Consider the following 22665-nt stretch of genomic DNA (forward strand, 5'->3'; position numbering starts at 1 on the left):
TTCGCCTTTTATCCACGGCGCCGAAGAACGTAATTATTCTGCAGCTTTCCGCACGGAGAGCTTCAGAGCCTCAGCCCGCCCATACCTGCGAACACATCTTTGCGAAGACGGTCGACTTTATTATCGAGGTGTTCGATGCGCGAGCTGCACTGGCATCGAACGCTGTGGCTCAGGGTGATCTAAGCATGATACGCGAAGGGCAGCGGGTTTATGCTGCATTACGGCTGCGCTGTTTCTGGCGTCCAGACTTGCGCTGACGAAACTAGCCGAGGTTCTGTGTCTCTGTGTGATTATTTATTTAACTGTCAAGCACCTTTTTTTTCCCCTGTTGTTGGAATCGGCTGAGTTCCAGCACAGGGCTTTTTTTCAGAATGCTCTTTACTTCAGTTCCTCTGTATCAGAGGAGAGAGCCGGATCCCCAGTGGGGAGTCCTGCCGGCTGTGTGCGAATAGCTGGGTTCGAGGGGGCAGCGTCCTCAGTACACGCTGCCCCCTCGAGGTCCAAGGTCCTCTCTGGTCTGTGTTACGGGCGAAGGGTTACAGAAGGCACACTGGCACAGGAAGTCAACCTCGAAAGTCATTAGATTTAATCTGCGATTGAAGCTGGTTCACGTGAGGTTTTTTGTTAGTGAGCAGCTGTAAACACACAACAGTCAGAACATAAAATAAACAGATTAAATATTATTACATATTGTAATATTTTTAAGATCATTTTTCTGTTCGCCGTCATATTTCAGCGGTGCCAACATTTTTTAAAAACCGAGGTTTTTTTTCTTTTTTTTTTTCCCAACAAAAGGCGTTTTTTTCTGGCTTAACAATAATTACCCAATGGCATTTAAGAAAATGCAAGGATGATCCTTATTACAGTCAGAAGAAAAACTATTTTCGTAAGCAGCCATGTTTGTTTTACCGAATGAATCTGCACATGCATGCGAAGTCTGTCGGGACGCAAACGTATTTTGGCGTGGTTTGCTTAAGTTGTTTATTTGATGTTGCTGTCACTACACAGGGGAAGCAACAAGGCAGCTCAAAGCGATTTTCTTCAGTCTCGTCTGGTTTATTTATCCTCGTCTCATTCCAGTGCTCTTTAATTTATGTTTATATTAATATTTATTTTTCTACATTATGTTATGTTAACTTATGTTTGTATTAGTTGTATATTTGTCAAAAAGACATATTTGTGACAATTTTTTTATGCTGTTTATCAATAAATTAAATTATTGCGTTATGATTGTCTTGTGTGGTTTGCTTAACATTTAATGCATCTGTTCACACACATCAAACTCAATTGCCTACAACTCACAGATTTTGTCAGTTCAATGTTTTCTTTTCACCTAAAAACAAATCATAGCTACATACATTTCAGGCCAAAATACGTCGGTATCAGATGACATTGTTCCATTTCCATTAATCCCAGTGGTGGTGGTCCCAGCCTGAGGATTTCAACACCTCAGAAGAGAACCAAAATGCTAAGTCCTCACAAGTGTACGTAAAATCAGATGTGTGCATTTTTTTAAACCACATGAGGAAGAACATCAACAGACTGGGGACAGTGTGTACCCCTATTTACATACACCAAGCCTGTGACTGTTTACATGCACCTCTTTTGAATGTTTTTACGAAAAAATCAGGTGTTAACTTCTCACGGTATACTTTTCTTCAGGTATGCAACCTCTTTTGTCGACCTAGCATTTTTGCTAGGGGTGGGGGGGTGTTTCTGAGAACACAGGGTTTCATTTCAGGAATCGCTGTTGCCATTACTGTAAACTGCAAATTCTTGTCAGTCGCTACCGTTAAATTTTATCCCAGCTCTACCCGTATCTGTGTCCACTGAGTCCAAGTTATGTCCATGTCCGAGAAGGGGAACCCCACGAAAAGCATTTGTATTTACATACTAAACATTTAACAATCAGCCTTGCCAGGGAAACTTGAGTGATAAGTGTCAGGTAAATTCAACTATGCACTTTTTGTTTCTGTGGAAAAGTGGAACGTCTTAGGAAAATTAAGCTCAGAGTTAAACAATGTATTTATTTGGTGAATGACCTTGTGCGTACAGTAGATCACATTATAGCACATTATAAACTTTGTCACTGCATCCACAAGCCCAGTTTCCTTTTTTTGTGAAGACAGACATAAATGTCCAACCCCCCCTTTAAGAAAACCAGGCGAGTGTTTTTTCGCCGCTGTCCCCCAGGAAAACGTTGAAGGATGAGGTCATTCAGAAGCAGGGGACATTCCTGCGTGCCTGCTTCCTGTCAGCGCTGTGCTGTCCAGTATGCCCGCATCAAAAGGTCCCCGCAATCTCGCATTCTCAGAGCTCTCCGACGGGGGCTATCGGGCGAAAAACAGGATGCCGTTTCAGCATTCCTGACGCGTTCCTGCCGAAAAGAAGAGAAAGGAAAAACGTTGGGGAAACGGCGGGACGGGGGGCTCTTGGTGCTGTAATGAGGGAACCCATACGCCTTTGATGGGGGGCTGATAATGGGGTGATTAATGACCAAATTGTCTCGGGTTTGTTTTCGTTCTGTCCCTAAAGGTGCACTGCTCCACGAATGAATGTGTACGGTATGTGTGCAAATGTGCGTGTTTATGTGTGTTATTGCATGTGAGTGCGTGTGTGCGCGTGTGTTTGTGTGTGAGAGTGAGTGTCGGCATGAGTGTACGTGCGTATGCGTATTAATTCCTTTATTTTTTTTGTACAGCTGCGTGAGAGACGTGCTTTTGTCTCTTGGGTAAAATGGTAATCTTTTGACATTATCTCCACAATCCTGTTCCATAGGTTTGATAAGTATACACTGTAAACTGAAATAAACAAACCTTCAACGATATGTACAATACAGTGGAAAACAACTAGACCTGGGTCAAATACGTATTTGTTTAGGATTCAGATACTTTTCTGTGCTCTATTGATCTTGCCTGATGTAATTGAGCCTGCCAATCTGACCGGAAGGCGGGATTTGCACTTTTTGAGAGTATTTCATTGGCTCCAATACACCAGACAAGATCAGCAAAGTGTAGAAAAGTATTTGAATCCAAAACAAGGTAAGACCCAGGTTGACCCAGGTCTGGAAACAACCCACCCTGTCTGGTAGTGTATCGTTGCTGTGTATAATCCATACATAATTTATTCAGTTTGACATTTCCTAAAGCAATCCCAGGTAAGTGCATTTATCTTTTACACCACCCCAATATTCCAATGCGTCACCTTATGGCTGTATTACCAGTTCTCAAACCCTCCTTTGAGCACCCCAACTGGAACATCAAGGTCTCACAAAATACAGCTTAACGCATTACACATTCTGTTCAACAATTACAAGGCCATGACAACTGACTGAAATCCAACACGCTAAATACAGGGTTTTGTGAAAGCTAAGAATAACTAAATGTCTTCATGTGTTTAGATTGAAATTCTTGTGAAGATTTTGTCCGGTGGATATGGAGATAGCTGTACGGGCTTGTGAGGGGTAGGAATGACTGTGGTTATGGAACAGCCTAGATAGGCATGCCCCAATGCAGACATAAGAAAAACAAGCTCTCAGTAGAGACACTGGGTGCTGTTTAGAGAGAGTATGAGCAGATACAAAGTACCAGATAAGGCGCTGAAATCCCCAAAAATGCCCCATTAATACAGTACCTTTGATGGCAGACCAGGAAATGCCAGCTTATATCCTCTTTAAAGTATCAAAAACCTGGTTTATTACCTTTTTGGTTTTTGGCATAATGGGTTTTTTTGTTGTTGTTTTTTTCTTCTTAATGTGCTATAAGGCATCACACAAGTGAATAACGCAATATTTAACAATGCGCCTACGTATTGCACAAGGCGTCTCACCAGCAGAACCCTACTTTTCGCAACCAGTGTGCACATGCCCTTTTCAGACGGGAAGTGCACGATAGGAGCCCTGGCATGACCTGCAGTCTCCATTCCAGCCCCCCGCAGTCATGCCGAGCCTTTGGTCTGGCAATGCAGGGGACCTTGCATTCAGTAACTTATTCGACATTTCTTCCTCCTCCTTGTTGAGATCGTGTGTGGTCATTGTTTTCAGCCCCGTTGCCAACGACATTGTTTTGATATGCTCAAGAAGCGGAGTGGACTGGAGTGGGGCGGTGGGCGGGACCAAAGATGTGAGAAATTTGTATCCAAATTTGTACCCATATTGAAAACTCTGGGGCGTACAGCTTGGAACCACTGGTTTATTTGTTTGTCGTTCATGTGGTTTGCTTGTTTTGATTGGCAGCCAAGATACAATCAAAGATAATTTATTTCCTGCATGAAGTGTCTCATGATCTACTAGCATTCTGGTCTTCAATGCCACAGGCAAATGACAGACAGAATAAAAACAGCATTTAATCTCCAGAGTTTTCTGGAAATCTTTCTTTAGTCAGTCATACCAGGTCATGTGCAATAGCGGCAATACTTTAAATTCTTCTTGGAAATGGACCATTGCATGGCTGCTTCTCTCCATAATGGGTAGTTGCTGAACCCTGACGACTTTCGCATTAATGGCTGATAAGGGGGGAAGGTGTTTAATTCAGAAAAGCACATCATCTTTAAGAATGCTGTTGACCCGAAGTGTTATCAACAGGAAATACTTCCCTTGGCCTGATTCATTGTTTCTCTATGCCCTGGTTCTGCTTCATAACTGCTGGCTTTATTTCCAGCTGAACGCTCAATGAATGCATATTTTTTCATTCTTCTGTTATTTATTTGTTACAACTGTTGGTTCTTGAAGGTCTGTTTTCCTAAGACAAGGAAAAGCAAATGTGTTTCAGTGAGTTATTTCTGTTAATTTCTTTCTTCAGGCAAATTAATATTCCAATGACCAGGGTTATAATAAAATTATTTTAACAACTCACGTGGTCCTGCAACGAACTGCTGCCCTCTCTATTGCATGCCCTGCTTCACACTGGAGACTTTAGAAACATAGACCTTGTTGTGTATTCACACAATGACTAGGCTTCCAACATTAGCACTGGTACAGTAGCAGAACGTACTCAATCAGGCACAAAGAATCCATTCTGAAATTATAGTTGCCTTCTGTCAGAACTGACAAATCCAGTTTGAGTATATTTTTGCATGTATCTTATCTCTGAAGACGTGTTACACCAGATTTTTTCAACACTAAACCCACGGAGGGAAATCCATTTTAAACCAAGAGGAGAATGAATTGTCCCAAACAGACCACATGTTCAAGCAAGATTTAAATCTCACAAGTGATCATTTGGGCTTTATTTGAACTAGTACTTGTGAGCAGAGACAACCTGAATCATCTGGGTTTTTTTTAACCCAGACCTGACCTCATATCAAAACTACAAAAAATGTCATCTTTCAGTTTCATATTCAGAAGAATGGTGAAATGAGAATTTGAGGTGAAGAGTCCCTTTTAAATAGTATCTTTTCTCATAGGATTATACAGAAAGAAGAATGAAGAAAATTTGATTCAAAACGTGTTCTTATTTTGTGAGAAAAAATATTTTGTAGCAGGTTTTAGGCGTTTTTGCATCGCATGCTGATTAAGTGTCTCCCTAAATATTCAGAACTTTGTTGTTATATATATATTATTATATTACAAAAAATGCCGCTGTGTTTATTTTCGGCAAGTTTTCCCCAGAGGTGGTCTTTTTTTTAACCCTCCATTCAAAGCAAAAATAGCCTCTTATCCCTTTTTCCATGTTGCTGTGTGGGAAGAGGCTATCCTGTTTAAAAAAAAAAAAAAAAAACAATCAAAAAAGGAAAATAAGACTCTGGGCCTTGTTCCCCTCAAACGAACAGGATCAGGATCCTGTATCCATACGGGCTGCGGATAGAGGGGATGGATCGGCGTGGGTGATGGGGAGGGGGGTTTTGGGTGGGGGGAAAGCTAGGCGAAAGATCTCTGGGGCCACAGAATCACACATGATGTAGAAGCAACGAACACTGGTGCAGGGTGTGAGGAAACCAGGGCTAATTATGCTCTGATTCCAGGAGAGAGGTCAAATACGTATTTGTTTTGGATTCAAATGCTTTTCTGCGCTCTGTTGGTCTTGCCTGGTGTAGATGAGCCTGCCAACATGACCAGAAGGCGGGGGGAAAAAATGTTTGAAAAAAAAATAAAAGCAGTTAATTTCGATACCAGAGTTCAGCGATTCCTGAGAAGGCTTCTCAGCAGAGGATAAAGAAAGTACTCAGCACATACTCAAGGCAGCTTAGGTGTCTAGTTAAGCTGTCAATCAGATGAACCGTGCTTGCGCAGAACTTCCAAAAACGATGTTTCCAGTGACGGTGCACCGTCATCGATCGCGTCCTTTGTCCTTTGAGCCAAAGTCGTAATTAACGGAGTGGAAAGGGCCTGACATTTCTGTCATCGTGAACTTCAGGCACACGTGAATTCGAAAACCCCAAACTCAACCGGGAGCCTGCGGCAAGCAGACAGCTATCATTCCTGAGGTGACGCTTTTTTCCAGTGTCAGAGACATTGACTCTTTTTTTTTCATTTTTTTAACGCTGTCTCAAGACCCAGTTTTTTACACCGGCATTCTATTATAAAGTGCTTTGATGTGCTAAAGGAGGCTTAAATCTACTAAGTATTGTTTCATATGGACTTCAGTGGGATTCAGTGTTAGTCTACTCTAACAGTTTATATGAGTCCACACAGGATATAAGGATGAGTGTTGATTTTACACTAAACATTTACTGTACATTTTTGTTGTTGAAGAAGATGGATAGAGAAGAGCACTGCTAACTTAAAGACTGGACATAGGGAACACACAGCTGGGAATTAGAAGAAGGCATTCAGAAGACTACATGCATTGAAAGGATGGGCCTCAGCACACATCTGATTACACACACATACACACACACGCACACACACGTACACACGCACACACACACACGCACGCACACACACACATGCACACACATACTCACACACGCACACACACATGCACACACACACACATACACAACCACACACACACATGCACACACATACTCACACACGCACACACACATGCACACACACACACATACACAACCACACACACATACACACACACACGCACACACTCACGCACACACACACACACACACATACGCGCACACACATACACACACACTCTCCTCCCATTCTGTGGAAGTTTACTCCTCATTGCTGATAGTTCTGAACACAGTAAGTTTCTATTTTTAACCTTCTGTGGGCGCCCTGGCCACCCCTTAAAGGACCCTTTGTTTGAGAATTTGATCATTAGATAAAAATTGTGAAATTTTTTTTTTTCTTTGCCTTGGTCATTTTCCAAAAGGAAATGTTTTTTTTAATGAACCATTCAGCTATAACATGACTAGTCACACTCAGTTTAGAAATCCACTTCTACTTGTGTGTGCCTGTTTGCTCAGTTTTCAGTAAATCATTGTCTAGACCACATTGACATGATGATTACAAATGGCAAAAAAGAAAAAAGAAAAAAAAAAGAATCTCTCTTTTACTTGAACTGCAATGATGTATTTGAAATGCACCGAAGTACTATTTGGTGCAATAGAGACCGAAGCATCTTTATTGTCTGCTGAAGCTATCGGTTAATTCTGTGTTTTGATTAAGCACGTGAGTCGGTCTGTCTGCAGAACCCCTGGGAATCATCGCTGACTGATTGACTCAGAGGGTTCAGAAGAATTAGAAGCGAACGGGTTACACACTAACAACCATTCGGTTTCAGCGATGACTTTGCAATTTCCAGTGAGCACACGCCCAAATCTAGACGGTATTTAGACGTCCAGAGGGGTGAAAATCTAGGTTGAGAGGTTTTGACATAAACGGACTAGGTTAGCTCAGGGTACCTCCAATTTACCCGGATATAGCCTGGCTATGTCCCAATTGGCTAGAAAACTTTAACTTTTTTTCAACCAAGTGTAGCCAGGTTTTCTAAATGGTCTATATTTGGGCTTGTGCGCACTGGTCTTCTTTCTCACATATATCAAAACTGTGATTCACAGTAGACACGTAGCTGCCAAAACATCCTAGAAAACATCCACAGTATCAACAGAAAATAGGACAAAAGTCAAACTTTCACTTTCGTTTACAGTTTTCTTTTGTTTGCCAAGACACATTTCTTGAAATTATGCTCCATTTCCCAAAACTCTAAACACAAATGCATAACTGCACAATCATCTTCACAAACTTCAAACTTCCATGTCAAAACCAAACTCTCCACTCAAAACCATGTAATCTTACATCTAAACCAAACTTTGCCTTCAGACATCACACAAAAGCCATCAAATACACATACACTACAAAATAGCCATTACACACTGGTGAGATCAATTCAATACACTACCGTAATAACCTGTAACTGCAATGAATAATGGTGCTTATGGTTTTCCGCTAGAACAACCTCTTTACATGTTGAACACAATATAAAGACACAACACATGTATAAATTTGCAAAAAAATTTACTTCATCAATGTACTGCAGTAAAATGAACTGAAATTGAGTGAAAAAGTAAATGTTCTGTAAAAATATGCAACTGATACATAAAGAACGTAGAATACAGTAAAATAATTTCCATGTATTTACCAAAATAAACCAATGAAAAAAAAACTGTTTGTACATAAAGAAAGAAATCACATTTATTCTGCCTCAGTTTCCTGTCTCTGGTCTGGGTCAGGCCAGAGATTCTCATCAACATCACAGACAATATTAGCCCCAGCCAGGCAGCAGGGGGGAAAAACCCCTTGCATGCCTTATCCACCCCTAGCAAGCCTCAACTGTAATATCTAAACAAGCCTCCTCCATGGTCTGGAGGAGGTGAACACGGATGTAGGGGTCTCGGTCATAGACCTTCCCCCGCCATGCCGAAAAAATTTCTAGCCAATTGGGATATAGCCTGGCTATGTCCCAATTGGCTAGAAAACTTTAACCTTTTTTCAACCAAGTGTAGCCAGGTTTTTTAAATGGTCTATATTTGGGTTTGCGCACACTGGTTTTCTTTCTCACATATATCAAAACTGTGATTCACAGTAGACACGTAGCTTCCAAGACATCAAGAAAACATCCACAGTATCAACAGAAACTAGGAAAAAAGTCAAACTTTCATTTTCGTTTACAGTTTTTTTTTATTGCCAAGACACATTTCTTGAAATTATGCTCCATTTCCCAAAACCCTAAACACAAATGCATAACAGCCACTGTTCCTCCTTATATCTCAGAAGAATGCGAATTGTAGTTGCATGTTTGTATTTTTCCTGAGGCAAACTGCAGGGAAACAGCAGTGCACTGTCAATCACGCAAGCACACTGCCCACTAAGGTGAGAACTGGCACACTCCATTGCCGGGTTATTGTAAAAATAAAACCACTCTGTTACCCAGCAGCACTTGTGTTTGCATATTTAATGCGAATCGTCCTTAAAGCCTACTAACTGGAGAAAGCCCTTCCAACTGAACTTCCAGTCATCGGGTAAATTGAGCAGCATAGGTAAAAATAAATTCAAAGAACTGAACCATCTTTTTTGAGACGGTCACCTGGACAGATGTGATCTTGAGTACAAAAAAATCTCTTCCCGAAAATTCAGTGAGCTCCATAATGTTTGGCACAAATACATTTTTTTTTTTAATTTGGCTCTGCGCTCCACAATTGTTGATATTTGTAATCAAACAATTTACATGTGATTAAAGTGCAGATTCAAAAAAAACAAAAACAATTTGGTTTCACTATGTAGAAATAACAGCACTTTTATATAGTCCCCCTCATTTCAGGGCATAATAATGTTTGGGACATATTAATGTTATGCAAATGAGAGTAGTCATGTTTAGTACTGCAATGACTGCTTGAATCCCATAGTGCACTGCACCATTCTGTTGGGATAATAATTAGCTCAGCCTTCTTAAAATACTAATAACATGAAAGTTATTAGTGTTTCAAAAACCATTGTGGAATGGTAACCGAGTAAGCGATATTCTTCATTTACCATATTCGGGCGGTGCTCTGTTTCGAGAAGAGAACAGGTCCGTTCTGAAGGTTCACCATTCACTGTCGTGTCGAACGTCAGGATGCAAACAGAACCGGTGAAAAACAATTTCGTCAGCTTTCCATCAGTTTCAGGGTCGACGTTTCTCCACTGTGAACTGGGCGAGAAATGAGGACTATCCTGAGTTACATGCAGCGATGCCCGGTCAGAAGAACACGCCCTTCCCTGTGACCTCTCAAAAGCTACCAACAGAGTAAAATGCTCAGTGTTAAATCAACCAATCTCTTACAGCGTTTATATGAGTCCACTATGGGCAGAGTGAACTCGTATGGACTCTGTTAGAGTTCAATGAACACTAGACATTTTACTTTGTGCGGAGGTGGGATACTACACCCCTGTGGGGGGTCTGACTGGCAACTGCCCACGTTACAGGTATCTGTTATGCTTTTCACAGGTGGGTAAATTCTTGCACTGTGGACGGTGCTTGATCACGCACGTGGTGCATTTTAAAATCACCCCTAAAAGAAACAGCGACTCACGGCCTTGATTCGGATAGCTTTTCAAATATCTTCAAAGAAGACCAAAAAAATGGGATGGCGACGTGCGGTTTTTGCAAAACAGCTTGTCACATTGTGTCACCAAACGGACCATTTCCCCGTCCTGCCGCACCAGCATAGCGCAGGTATGTGGCCTAACCTGCCACAAGTGTGTCCCCAGCCTACTCCTTCGCTGATGGACCCGCCCAAAAAAATGTTACCCGGTATCCCTTGCCGCCAGCAGACAATCGAAGTCTAATAATAGAGCCGCCCGCGCCCGCTCCTACGTGCTGCCCTCACCGCTCTTTCGGGCGCTTTGGGGGGGGGGGGGGGGGGGCGTTGAGCAGGGCGGGGTCACAGCCAGTCGCTGGAGACGGCCTAGAATAGGTCTCCGTATCTCGGCGAGGAAGCCAGCGGGCCGAGCGGGTGGAACAGCACTCCCAGAAATTTCACATTTTTTTTACTTTTTCCTCCCTGTCAGTTTAACAACAGAGATTTGCCCCCTCCCCCACCACCCCCCGTCCCCCCAATCACCCACCCCACCGCCCCCCCCCCCCCCCCGCCAAATGCCAGCGCTGGTGCCACGGGAGGCGAGCGTTTGCGTAAACAATGATCGCGTTTCTCGGCGTTACTCTCGCGGCCGAAGCGCCTGGCTTTGTTTCTCTGTGCCCACCAGACAAAGGGCCCATAAATCTTTTCGAGCCCTCGGTGAATACCGACGGAATGGCTCCATAGTGCTCTTATCACGACTGGCATAGATATGGAATTGTTTTTTTTTTTTTGTTTTTTTTAAATTGCAGTCTAAATTGCAAGTCGTTCAGGAAGTGTTTCAAAAAATTGTACGAAAATAAGAGAAAACCAACGCCTGGAGTTCCACGGAAAAAGAAAAGAAAATATAGAAATAATTGTTGTAGAACATCTAAATTCTAAAAATTTAGAATCAACTCAACTCTTTTTATTTTATTAAAAGTTTTTCCCCCTGTGATTGAGAACTCATTTTAAATACACATCCGGAATATAAATTGTTTGGAATTCTGAAATATTCCTGACTTTGAGAGGGAAATGATAAATAGGTAACTCTCTTTTTCAGCTATAAACTTTAATTAGAATGTAAACTAGTGGCAATCATTAGAGCATTACCTTTTTCAATATTGCCTTCCCAAACAATATACGGCATCTAATTTTCGGGAGCCCATCATTTCTGTCAGGTTTGGTACACTCCATTCAAACGCAGATCAGTTTCCTACATTGTACTGCTTTACAGTAGTGATAAAACAATGCCCATTTGTTTAATTCAGAAACTAACTCTTTTTGGTTCAATCATAACCCTTTTTCAGTGATTCTCTTCAGCTTATGATACACGTTTTGAGTTGGATTGAGATCGAGCGGCTGACTAGGGCACTCAAAGATTTTCCTGTTTTTGGCTTTGAGATGCGGGAAGCACCGTCCAATGAGTTTGGAGCCGTTCACTTGAACCTGAGCAGATAGGATGCTTCTGTACACTTCATAATTCATTCTGCTGCTGCTATCAGCAGTGACATCATCACTGAAGAGAAGTGAGCAAGTACCTGTGGCAGCCATGCGTGCCCAAACCGTAACACCCCCACCCCCGTGTTTCACAGATGAGGGGGGGGGGTGCTTTGGATCTTGGGTAGTCCATTTAGGCCTCCCCACTTTGCTATTGCCCTCACTCTTACACAAGTCAATCTGGGTCTCATCTGTCCACAGGACCTTTTTTTTTTTTAAACATTGCAGGCTCATTTAGGTGCAAACTTTAACTTGGCCTTCCTGTTTTTGTGGATAACTAGTGGTTCACATCTTGCACTGTATCCGCTGGAGTTCCGCGGACAGTAATCAGTGATACATCAAGGCCTTCCTCTCTTTCTCCACGCTCTACTGCCCACATTATGATATTTTGCCATACAGCAACAATGGGCGACAATGAAAATTGTTATTTTTTCTTTGAAATTATCTGTTTTTTTTTCTATTCAAACCTCTTTTTCTGGGTTCAATTATAATAAACATTGAACTCTAACAAACTTAAATGAGTGGATTTTCATCGTTCGTGTTTAAATATTTCACAAAAAAGCAACGTTGTGCAGCATGCAAACATTTAAAAAAATGTTTTTTAGGAATGATCCATTTTTGTCAAATAAAACCTATTTATCCATCCATTCATCCATCCATTTTCTAGTGCGGGGGCAACTGGAACACATTGTCCCAGGTCTGAGCCTGAAAGGGGCCCAGGATATGGAGTGTAATTATTTTTAATCTGTTACAAAAAATACGGGGGGCTCTCCTGATATTTTTTGGCCTGAGAACTCATTGTTGCAGTCCATAGGTGGTAAAAAAAAAAAAAAAACCTTGGTATAATGAGCTTTAAAAGTCAGAAAAATTATAGCAGCTTCTTTCTGTCTGTTGTACACTGTGTTGCCAGAATGCCACAGGCAAATTTCCATTTCATGTAAATGTAATGGACAATAAAGTTTTCTTATCTTATCTTCATTAATTAAACAAGCTCTTAAACAATTGGCCTAAGTTCAGTGGAATGCAACACTGTGTTGACAATAACAGTCGTACATTGTAATAGCTTTTGTTCTACACTATCCGTAGGCAGCTGGCTCCCTCTCGTGGTTAGTTTTAATACATTTTTGAATGTATTTACATTCTACAGAGTCATTCAGTTAGTTCCATTGTTGCTAAGGTTACAAAATGGCACTTGGTGATACCATTCCATTGTTGCTAAGGCCATTAAAAGCCACTTTCTGATAAGATCGTTCCACAGTTTCATTACTATTAAGATAAGATACTTGATGTTTATGCCTCAGCTTTTTGATGTTAATGCCGCAGCCTTGATATGGCTTTAAGTAGAATGACTCATAAATTGATTGTTAAACATCAGTGATACATTCATTGGTTTGCAGAGGGGTATCTGCTAAATGGGGGGGGGGGGGGGGGGGGGGTCAGTATTTAAATCATCCCAGTATCCTGATTTATACTAGAAATGCAATAAGGGAACCTGTGATTTGGTCTGAACTGCAGTGAATTTTACACTGATAGAGCAGATTGATCCCTTTTGGATTCTTGGATTTACACAAACACTGTTAGAGTTGAACATAACATTGATTTAACAGAAGCTGGGAATCATCACCTGGCAGCTATTTAACAAAAACGCTATCAATAAGTCAAGTGCAATAACCAATATCTCGGTTTAGTTATCCGAGTTGTTCGATCATCTGAAAAGCAAAAGGCAACTAGTCTGACTAATAAATAAACTGCTGCAACAGTTAAATCTTCTAATATTTCTTCAAGTGTGTCACAACACTGAGTGAGCGAGTGAGAATAACACCAATCATAAAAATAAGTTTCTGAGTGAAAATGAGGAGATGAGAACAATCCAGCAGTATCTGCAGACCAAGGGATGTTATGTGGGGACAGTGATGACAGCAGAGTCTCTTTCCTCTGGCTTCAATACAGCACACTCATTTGCCCTCCTTAATGGTATTTTGATAGCTATAACCTGTCACACAGTCAAGGGGGATTGCAGGAAGACTCGAGATGCCAACAGATGATGTTAAACTGGATTTATTCACAAGCAAGTACAGATAGTGAAAGCTATTTACAGTGTTAATAGCAAAAAAAATAATTAGTTAATTAATTTAAAAAACTGAGGGAGATCAAAAAATGTGAATGAAATAAACCCCAAATAAAGACCCCAAAGAGTTCAAATAAAATTAGAAAACAAAAATGGAGAAAAACATAAACAAAGACTGACAAAATAGGCACAGACTGGTCTAACTTTCAAAGGGCTTTCACAGCCTGGGCAGTTCAATGCTGCAGTTGAACGTAGCCCTACTACCTCTCACTAGTCTCTCCTTCTGTCACTGCTAACTGAGCTACTTAAATAGCCAGGCCCCACCTACATTACTTGTACAACAACAATTACCATGAAATGACAGGTAAGATAAAGCAAAATTGATTATTACTTAATCCAAATAATAATAATAATAATAATAATAATAATAATAATAATCTAATATTTTAACTAATACCAATAAAAATAGATTAATGAAGTTTGACACCAAAATGAACTGTGCTAACAACACCCCACTCTAGCCTCCCGTGGGACTGCCATTAACCTTCAAATGTGTAAACTTGCTTGGAGGCGCTCCCTTAACTATGCCGACATTCTGTCTGACTACATGGCAGGAAGTAGATTTTCAGTAAGTTGGAATGACTGAACAATGTTGGCCAGTGAAATTAAATGTGTAAGACTTGATTATGTCATGGAGGACAAAAACCAATGATTTGATATGTAAATGTGATGAAGGAAAGATGTTACATCACACAGAACAGGCATTGCAAACAAAACCTCTAGTCAACAATGAGAGACATAAAAGTAACTGGACAAATTTGTGAAAACATAATTCATGGCCACAGTAGCAACTGATTAAACAGGTATGCTGATTTTAAAACAGTGTGTTAAAAATGTGATAAACATTTTGTGTGATGCGGGCCATCGGTCAGATCATCATACTTTTCATTTCAGTTTGAGGAGAGATTATATTGGCCTTGTAGTTCTAAAAAACATATTTTATCTTGAAAAAAGCCCCAGTGAAAACTACCAAAGCTATCAGTTATTCAGTTCAATTCAATTCATGGTTATTTGTATACAGTTAATGATTTTTTAAAGAGAGAATTGTCACAAAGCAGCCTCAGATATATTCAAGCCTGGACCCCCAATAGAATACCTAGTGCAAAATGGCAAGGAATGTGCCTGACACGCACGATGGGAAAAGATGAGGTTGATGCTGTTCTTGTCATTCCAGAATGTGTTGTAAAATGGGCAAATGTCATAGATTATAAAACGGTAATTCTGACAAAATCTGTGGATGTGGGTACAGATATGGTTGATAAGGTTTTTGCAGTAGTTTTAGAATCTGTTGTAGTTGTCGTAGCTGTTGCAGCAGTTGGAGTAGAGGCAAGATTTGTTGTCCCAGGTAATGTTGTGCTCTTTGTATCTGTTGCTGTACTGCATACAGCATTAGTTGTTCGTTCCGGTGTTGTAGATAGCCCAGTAGATGTAGTGGATTTAGCAGTCGTTGTGTCAATGCTTGTGGATGTGGGTACAGATGTGGTTCATATGGTTTTTGTGGTAGTTATAAAATTTGGTGTAGTTGGTGCAGTTGTCATAGTTGTTGCAGCTTTGGAAGCTAGATTTGTTGTCCCAGGTAATGTTGTGCTTTTTGTTTCTGTTGCTGTACTGCTTATAGCAGTAGTTGTTCCCTCCAGTGTTGTAGATAGCCCAGTAGTTGTAGTGGTTTCAGCAGTCGTTGTGTCAATGTCTGTGGATGTGGGTGCAGATGTGGGTGATACGGTTTTTATGGTAGTTATAGAATTTGTTGTAGTTCAGGGAGTCCTCATAGTTGTTGCAGCTGTGGTAGTGGAAACAAGATTTGTTGTCCCAGCTAATGTTGTGCTTTTTGTTTCTGTTGCTGTACTGCTTATAGCAGTAGTTGTTCCTTCCAGTGTTGTAGATAGGCCAGTAGTTGTTGTGGTTTTAGCAGTCGTTGTGTCAATGGCTGTGGATGTGGGTACAGATGTGGTTGATACGGTTCTTGTCATAGTTATAGTATTTGATGTAGTTGGTGCAGTTGTCATAGTTGTTGCAGCTGTGGAAGCTAGATTTGTTGTCCCAGGTAATGTTGTGCTTTTTGTTTCTGTTGCTGTACTGCTTATAGCAGTAGTAGGTAGTTCAGATGTTGAGGTTGGCGCAGGAGTTGTGGTTGTTTCAGCAGTCATTGTCCCAATGGTTTTGCTTCTGTAAGATGTCGTTGTAGTGGCGACAGACGTGGATGGCACAATTGTTGTCGGAGTTTCAGATACTGTTGTATGCGGGGCAAGTGTGCTTGTTGTATCTGTTGTACTGGATGCAGGATTCGTTGTCCCAGATGATTTCGTTGTTGTTATTGCAGTTCCTGTACTACTAGCAGAAGCTGCTGTTGTTTTCCGTGTTTTAGTTTGGGTAGGACTTGTAGTCGGTTCAGTTGTAGTTATGCTAAAAGCAGTTGTTGTCGATGATACTCTAGTGGTGGGCACAAATGTGGTTGATGCTGCTCTTGTTGTGGTTCCAGAATCAGTTGTAGGATGTGGAGATGTCATTGTTCTTGCAACTGTTGTAGTAGTGGCAGGATATGTTGTCCCAGGTAAAGTTCTGCTTGTTGATTGTGCTCCTGTAGTACTTACAGCAGTTGTTGTTCCCTCCGGTGTTGTAGATAGCCCAGTAGTTGTAGTGGTTTCAGCAGTAGTTGTGTCAATGGCTGTGGATGTGGGTACAGATGTGGGTGATATGGTTTTTATGGTAGTTATAGAATTTGTTGTAGTTGAGGGAGTTGTCATAGTTGTTGCAGCTGTGGTAGTGGAAACAAGATTTGTTGTCCCAGCTAATGTTGTGCTTTTTGTTTCTGTTGCTGTTGCTGTACTGCTTATAGCAGTAGTTGTTCCTTCCAGTGTTGTAGATAGGCCAGTAGTTGTAGTGTCAATGGCTGTGGATGTGGGTACAGATGTGGTTGATACAGTTCTTGTCATAGTTATAGTATTTGATGGAGTTGGTGCAGTTGTCATAGTTGTTGCAGCTGTGGAAGCTAGATTTGTTGTCCTAGGTAATGTTGTGCTTTTTGTTTCTGTTGCTGTACTGCTTATAGCAGTAGCAGGTCGTTCAGATGTTGAGGTTGGCGCAGGAGTTGTGGTTGTTTCAGCAGTCATTGTCCCAATGGTTGTGCTTCTGTAAGATGTCGTTGTAGTGGCGACAGACGTGGATGGCACAATTGTTGTCAGAGTTTCAGATACTGTTGTATGTGGGGCAAATGTGCTTGTTCTATCTGTTGTACTGGATGCAGGATTTATTGTCCCAGATGATGTCATTGTTGTTATTGCAGTTTCTGTAGTACTAGCAGAAGCTGCTGTTGTTTCACCTGTGTTAGTTTGGGTTGGACTTGTAGTCGGTTCAGTTGTAGTTGTGCTAAAAGCAGTTGTTGTCGATGATTCTCTAGTGGTGGGCACAAATGTGGTTGATGCTGCTCTTGTTGTGGTTCCAGAATCAGTTGTAGGATGTGGAGATGTCATTGTTCTTGCAACTGTTGTAGTAGTGGCAGGATATGTTGTCCCAGGTAAAGTTCTGCTTGTTGATTGTGCTCCTGTAGTACTTACAGCAGTTGTTGTTCCCTCCGGTGTTGTAGATAGCCCAGTAGTTGTAGTGGTTTCAGCAGTAGTTGTGTCAATGGCTGTGGATGTGGGTACAGATGTGGGTGATATGGTTTTAATGGTAGTAATAGAATTTGTTGTAGTTGAGGGAGTTGTCATAGTTGTTGCAGCTGTGGTAGTGGAAACAAGATTTGTTGTCCCAGCTAATGTTGTGCTTTTTGTTTCTGTTGCTGTTGCTGTACTGCTTATAGCAGTAGTTGTTCCTTCCAGTGTTGTAGATAGGCCAGTAGTTGTAGTGTCAATGGCTGTGGATGTGGGTACAGATGTGGTTGATACAGTTCTTGTCATAGTTATAGTATTTGATGGAGTTGGTGCAGTTGTCATAGTTGTTGCAGCTGTGGAAGCTAGATTTGTTGTCCTAGGTAATGTTGTGCTTTTTGTTTCTGTTGCTGTACTGCTTATAGCAGTAGTAGGTAGTTCAGATGTTGAGGTTGGCGCAGGAGTTGTGGTTGTTTCAGCAGTCATTGTCCCAATGGTTGTGCTTCTGTAAGATGTCGTTGTAGTGGCGACAGACGTGGATGGCACAATTGTTGTCGGAGTTTCAGATACTGTTGTATGCGGGGCAAGTGGGCTTGTTCTATCTGTTGTACTGGATGCAGGATTCGTTGTCCCAGATGATTTCGTTGTTGTTATTGCAGTTCCTGTACTACTAGCAGAAGCTGCTGTTGTTTCACCTGTGTTAGTTTGGGTAGGACTTGTAGTCGGTTCAGTTGTAGTTGTGCTAAAAGCAGTTGTTGTCGATGATACTCTAGTGGTGGGCACAAATGTGGTTGATGCTGCTCTTGTTGTGGTTCCAGAATCAGTTGTAGGATGTGGAGATGTCATTGTTCTTGCAACTGTTGTAGTAGTGGCAGGATATGTTGTCCCAGGTAAAGTTCTGCTTGTTGATTGTGCTCCTGTAGTACTTACAGCAGTTGTTGTTCCCTCCGGTGTTGTAGATAGCCCAGTAGTTGTAGTGGTTTCAGCAGTAGTTGTGTCAATGGCTGTGGATGTGGGTACAGATGTGGGTGATATGGTTTTTATGGTAGTTATAGAATTTGTTGTAGTTGAGGGAGTTGTCATAGTTGTTGCAGCTGTGGTAGTGGAAACAAGATTTGTTGTCCCAGCTAATGTTGTGCTTTTTGTTTCTGTTGCTGTTGCTGTACTGCTTATAGCAGTAGTTGTTCCTTCCAGTGTTGTAGATAGGCCAGTAGTTGTAGTGTCAATGGCTGTGGATGTGGGTACAGATGTGGTTGATACAGTTCTTGTCATAGTTATAGTATTTGATGGAGTTGGTGCAGTTGTCATAGTTGTTGCAGCTGTGGAAGCTAGATTTGTTGTCCTAGGTAATGTTGTGCTTTTTGTTTCTGTTGCTGTACTGCTTATAGCAGTAGCAGGTCGTTCAGATGTTGAGGTTGGCGCAGGAGTTGTGGTTGTTTCAGCAGTCATTGTCCCAATGGTTGTGCTTCTGTAAGATGTCGTTGTAGTGGCGACAGACGTGGATGGCACAATTGTTGTCAGAGTTTCAGATACTGTTGTATGTGGGGCAAATGTGCTTGTTCTATCTGTTGTACTGGATGCAGGATTTATTGTCCCAGATGATGTCATTGTTGTTATTGCAGTTTCTGTAGTACTAGCAGAAGCTGCTGTTGTTTCACCTGTGTTAGTTTGGGTTGGACTTGTAGTCGGTTCAGTTGTAGTTGTGCTAAAAGCAGTTGTTGTCGATGATTCTCTAGTGGTGGGCACAAATGTGGTTGATGCTGCTCTTGTTGTGGTTCCAGAATCAGTTGTAGGATGTGGAGATGTCATTGTTCTTGCAACTGTTGTAGTAGTGGCAGGATATGTTGTCCCAGGTAAAGTTCTGCTTGTTGTTTGTGCTCCTGTAGTACTTACAGCAGTTGTTGTTCCCTCCGGTGTTGTAGATAGCCCAGTAGTTGTAGTGGTTTCAGCAGTAGTTGTGTCAATGGCTGTGGATGTGGGTACAGATGTGGGTGATATGGTTTTTATGGTAGTTATAGAATTTGTTGTAGTTGAGGGAGTTGTCAAAGTTGTTGCAGCTGTGGTAGTGGAAACAAGATTTGTTGTCCCAGCTAATGTTGTGCTTTTTGTTTCTGTTGCTGTACTGCTTATAGCAGTAGTTGTTCCTTCCAGTGTTGTAGATAGGCCAGTAGTTGTAGTGGTTTTAGCAGTCGTTGTGTCAATGGCTGTGGATGTGAGTACAGATGTGGTTGATACGGTTCTTGTCATAGTTATAGTATTTGATGTAGTTGGTGCAGTTGTCATAGTTGTTGCAGCAGTGGAAGCTAGATTTGTTGTCCCAGGTAATGTTGTGCTTTTTGTTTCTGTTGCTGTACTGCTTATAGCAGTAGTAGGTAGTTCAGATGTTGAGGTTGGCGCAGGAGTTGTGGTTGTTTCAGCAGTCATTGTCCCAATGGTTGTGCTTCTGTAAGATGTCGTTGTAGTGGCGACAGACGTGGATGGCACAATTGTTGTCGGAGTTTCAGATACTGTTGTATGTGGGGCAAGTGTGCTTGTTCTATCTGTTGTACTGGATGCACGATTCGTTGTCCCAGATGATTTCATTGTTGTTATTGCAGTTCCTGTACTACTAGCAGAAGCTGCTGTTGTTTTACCTGTGTTAGTTTGGGTAGGACTTGTAGTCGGTTCAGTTGTAGTTGTGCTAAAAGCAGTTGTTGTCGATGATACTCTAGCGGTGGGCACAATTGTGGTTCATGCTGCTCTTCTTTGTGGTTCCAGAATCAGTTGTAGGATGTGGAGATGTCATTGTTCTTGCAACTGTTGTAGTAGTGGCAGGATATGTTGTCCCAGGTAAAGTTCTGCTTGTTGATTGTGCTCCTGTAGTACTTACAGCAGTTGTTGTTCCCTCCGGTGTTGTAGATAGCCCAGTAGATGTAGTGGTTTCAGCAGTAGTTGTGTCAATGGCTGTGGATGTGGGTACAGATGTGGGTGATATGGTTTTTATGGTAGTTATAGAATTTTTTGTAGTTGAGGGAGTTGTCATAGTTGTTACAGCTGTGGTAATGGAAACAAGATTTGTTGTCCCAGCTAATGTTGTGCTTTTTGTTTCTGTTGCTGTACTGCTTATAGCAGTAGTTGTTCCTTCCAGTGTTGTAGATAGGCCAGTAGTTGTTGTGGTTTTAGCAGTCGTTGTGTCAATGGCTGTGGATGTGGGTACAGATGTGGTTGATACGGTTCTTGTCATAGTTATAGTATTTGATGTAGTTGGTGCAGTTGTCATAGATGTTGCAGCTGTGGAAGCTAGATTTGTTGTCCCAGGTAATGTTGTGCTTTTTGTTTCTGTTGCTGTACTGCTTATAGCAGTAGTAGGTAGTTCAGATGTTGAGGTTGGCGCAGGAGTTGTGGTTGTTTCAGCAGTCATTGTCCCAATGGTTGTGCTTCTGTAAGATGTCGTTGTAGTGGCGACAGACGTGGATGGCACAATTGTTGTCGGAGTTTCAGATACTGTTGTATGTGGGGCAAGTGTGCTTGTTGTATCTGTTGTACTGGATGCAGGATTCGTTGTCCCAGATGATGTCATTGTTGTTATTGCAGTTCCTGTACTACTAGCAGAAGCTGCTGTTGTTTCACCTGTGTTAGTTTGGGTAGGACTTGTAGTCGGATCAGTTGTAGTTGTGCTAAAAGCAGTTGTTGTCGATGATACTCTAGTGGTGGGCACAAATGTGGTTGATGCTGCTCTTGTTGTGGTTCCAGAATCAGTTGTTGGTTGTGGAGATATCATTGTTCTTGCAACTGTTGTAGTAGTGGCAGGATATGTTGTCGCAGGTAAAGTTCTGCTTGTTGATAGTGCTCCTGTAGTACTTACAGCAGTTGTTGTTCCCTCCGGTATTGTAGACAGCCCAGTAGTTGTAGTGGTTTCAGCAGTAGTTGTGTCAATGGCTGTGGATGTGGGTACAGATGTGGGTGATACGGTTTTTATGGTGGTTATAGAATTTGTTGTAGTTGAGGGAGTTGTCATAGTTGTTGCAGCTGTTGTAGTGGAAACAAGATTTGTTGTCCCAGCTAATGTTGTGCTTTTTGTTTCTGTTGCTGTACTGCTTATAGCAGTAGTTGTTCCTTCCAGTGTTGTAGATAGGCCAGTAGTTGTTGTGGTTTTAGCAGTCGTTGTGTCAATGGCTGTGGATGTGGGTACAGATGTGGTTGATACGGTTCTTGTCATAGTTATAGTATTTGATGTAGTTGGTGCAGTTGTCATAGTTGTTGCAGCTGTGGAAGCTAAATTTTTTGTCCCAGGTAATGTTGTGCTTTTTGTTTCTGTTGCTGTACTGCTTATAGCAGTAGTAGGTAGTTCAGATGTTGAGGTTGGCGCAGGAGTTGTGGTTGTTTCAGCAGTCATTGTCCCAATGGTTGTGCTTCTGAAAGATGTCGTTGTAGTGGCGACAGATGTGGATGGCACAATTGTTGTCGGAGTTTCAGATACTGTTGTATGTGGGGCAAGTGTGCTTGTTGTATCTGTTGTACTGGATGCAGGATTCATTGTCCCAGATGATGTCATTGTTGTTATTGCAGTTCCTGTACTACTAGCAGAAGCTGCTGTTGTTTCACCTGTGTTAGTTTGGGTAGGACTTGTAGTCGGATCAGTTGTAGTTGTGCTAAAAGCAGTTGTTGTCGATGATACTCTAGTGGTGGGCACAAATGTGGTTGATGCTGCTCTTGTTGTGGTTCCAGAATCAGTTGTTAGTTGTGGAGATAGCATTGTTCTTGCAACTGTTGTAGTAGTGGCAGGATATGTTGTCGCAGGTAAAGTTTTGCTTGTTGATAGTGCTCCTGTAGTACTTACAGCAGTTGTTGTTCCCTCTGGTATTGTAGGCAGCCCAGTAGTTGTAGTGGTTTCAGCAGTAGTTGTGTCAATGGCTGTGGATGTGGGTACAGATGTGGGTGATACGGTTTTTATGGTGGTTATAAAATTTGTTG

At 41.7% G+C, this 22665-nt stretch overlaps 1 protein-coding gene across 1 annotated transcript; it reads right to left on the bottom strand.

Annotated features, from left to right (window-relative positions):
• Window positions 1-62: 62 nt before the first annotated feature.
• Window positions 63-19058, bottom strand: LOC118234237 (mucin-5AC-like). The gene is made up of 2 exons (XM_035430646.1): window positions 17770-19058; window positions 63-179 (listed from the first exon to the last, which is right to left on the bottom strand). Exons 1-2 carry the CDS (start codon window positions 19018-19020, stop codon window positions 63-65), a joined length of 1368 nt encoding a protein of 455 aa, XP_035286537.1. The 5' UTR covers window positions 19021-19058.
• Window positions 19059-22665: the final 3607 nt, after the last annotated feature.

The sequence above is a fragment of the Anguilla anguilla genome, chromosome 8 (genome assembly GCF_013347855.1).
Source record: "Anguilla anguilla isolate fAngAng1 chromosome 8, fAngAng1.pri, whole genome shotgun sequence".
NCBI lineage: Eukaryota > Metazoa > Chordata > Actinopteri > Anguilliformes > Anguillidae > Anguilla > Anguilla anguilla.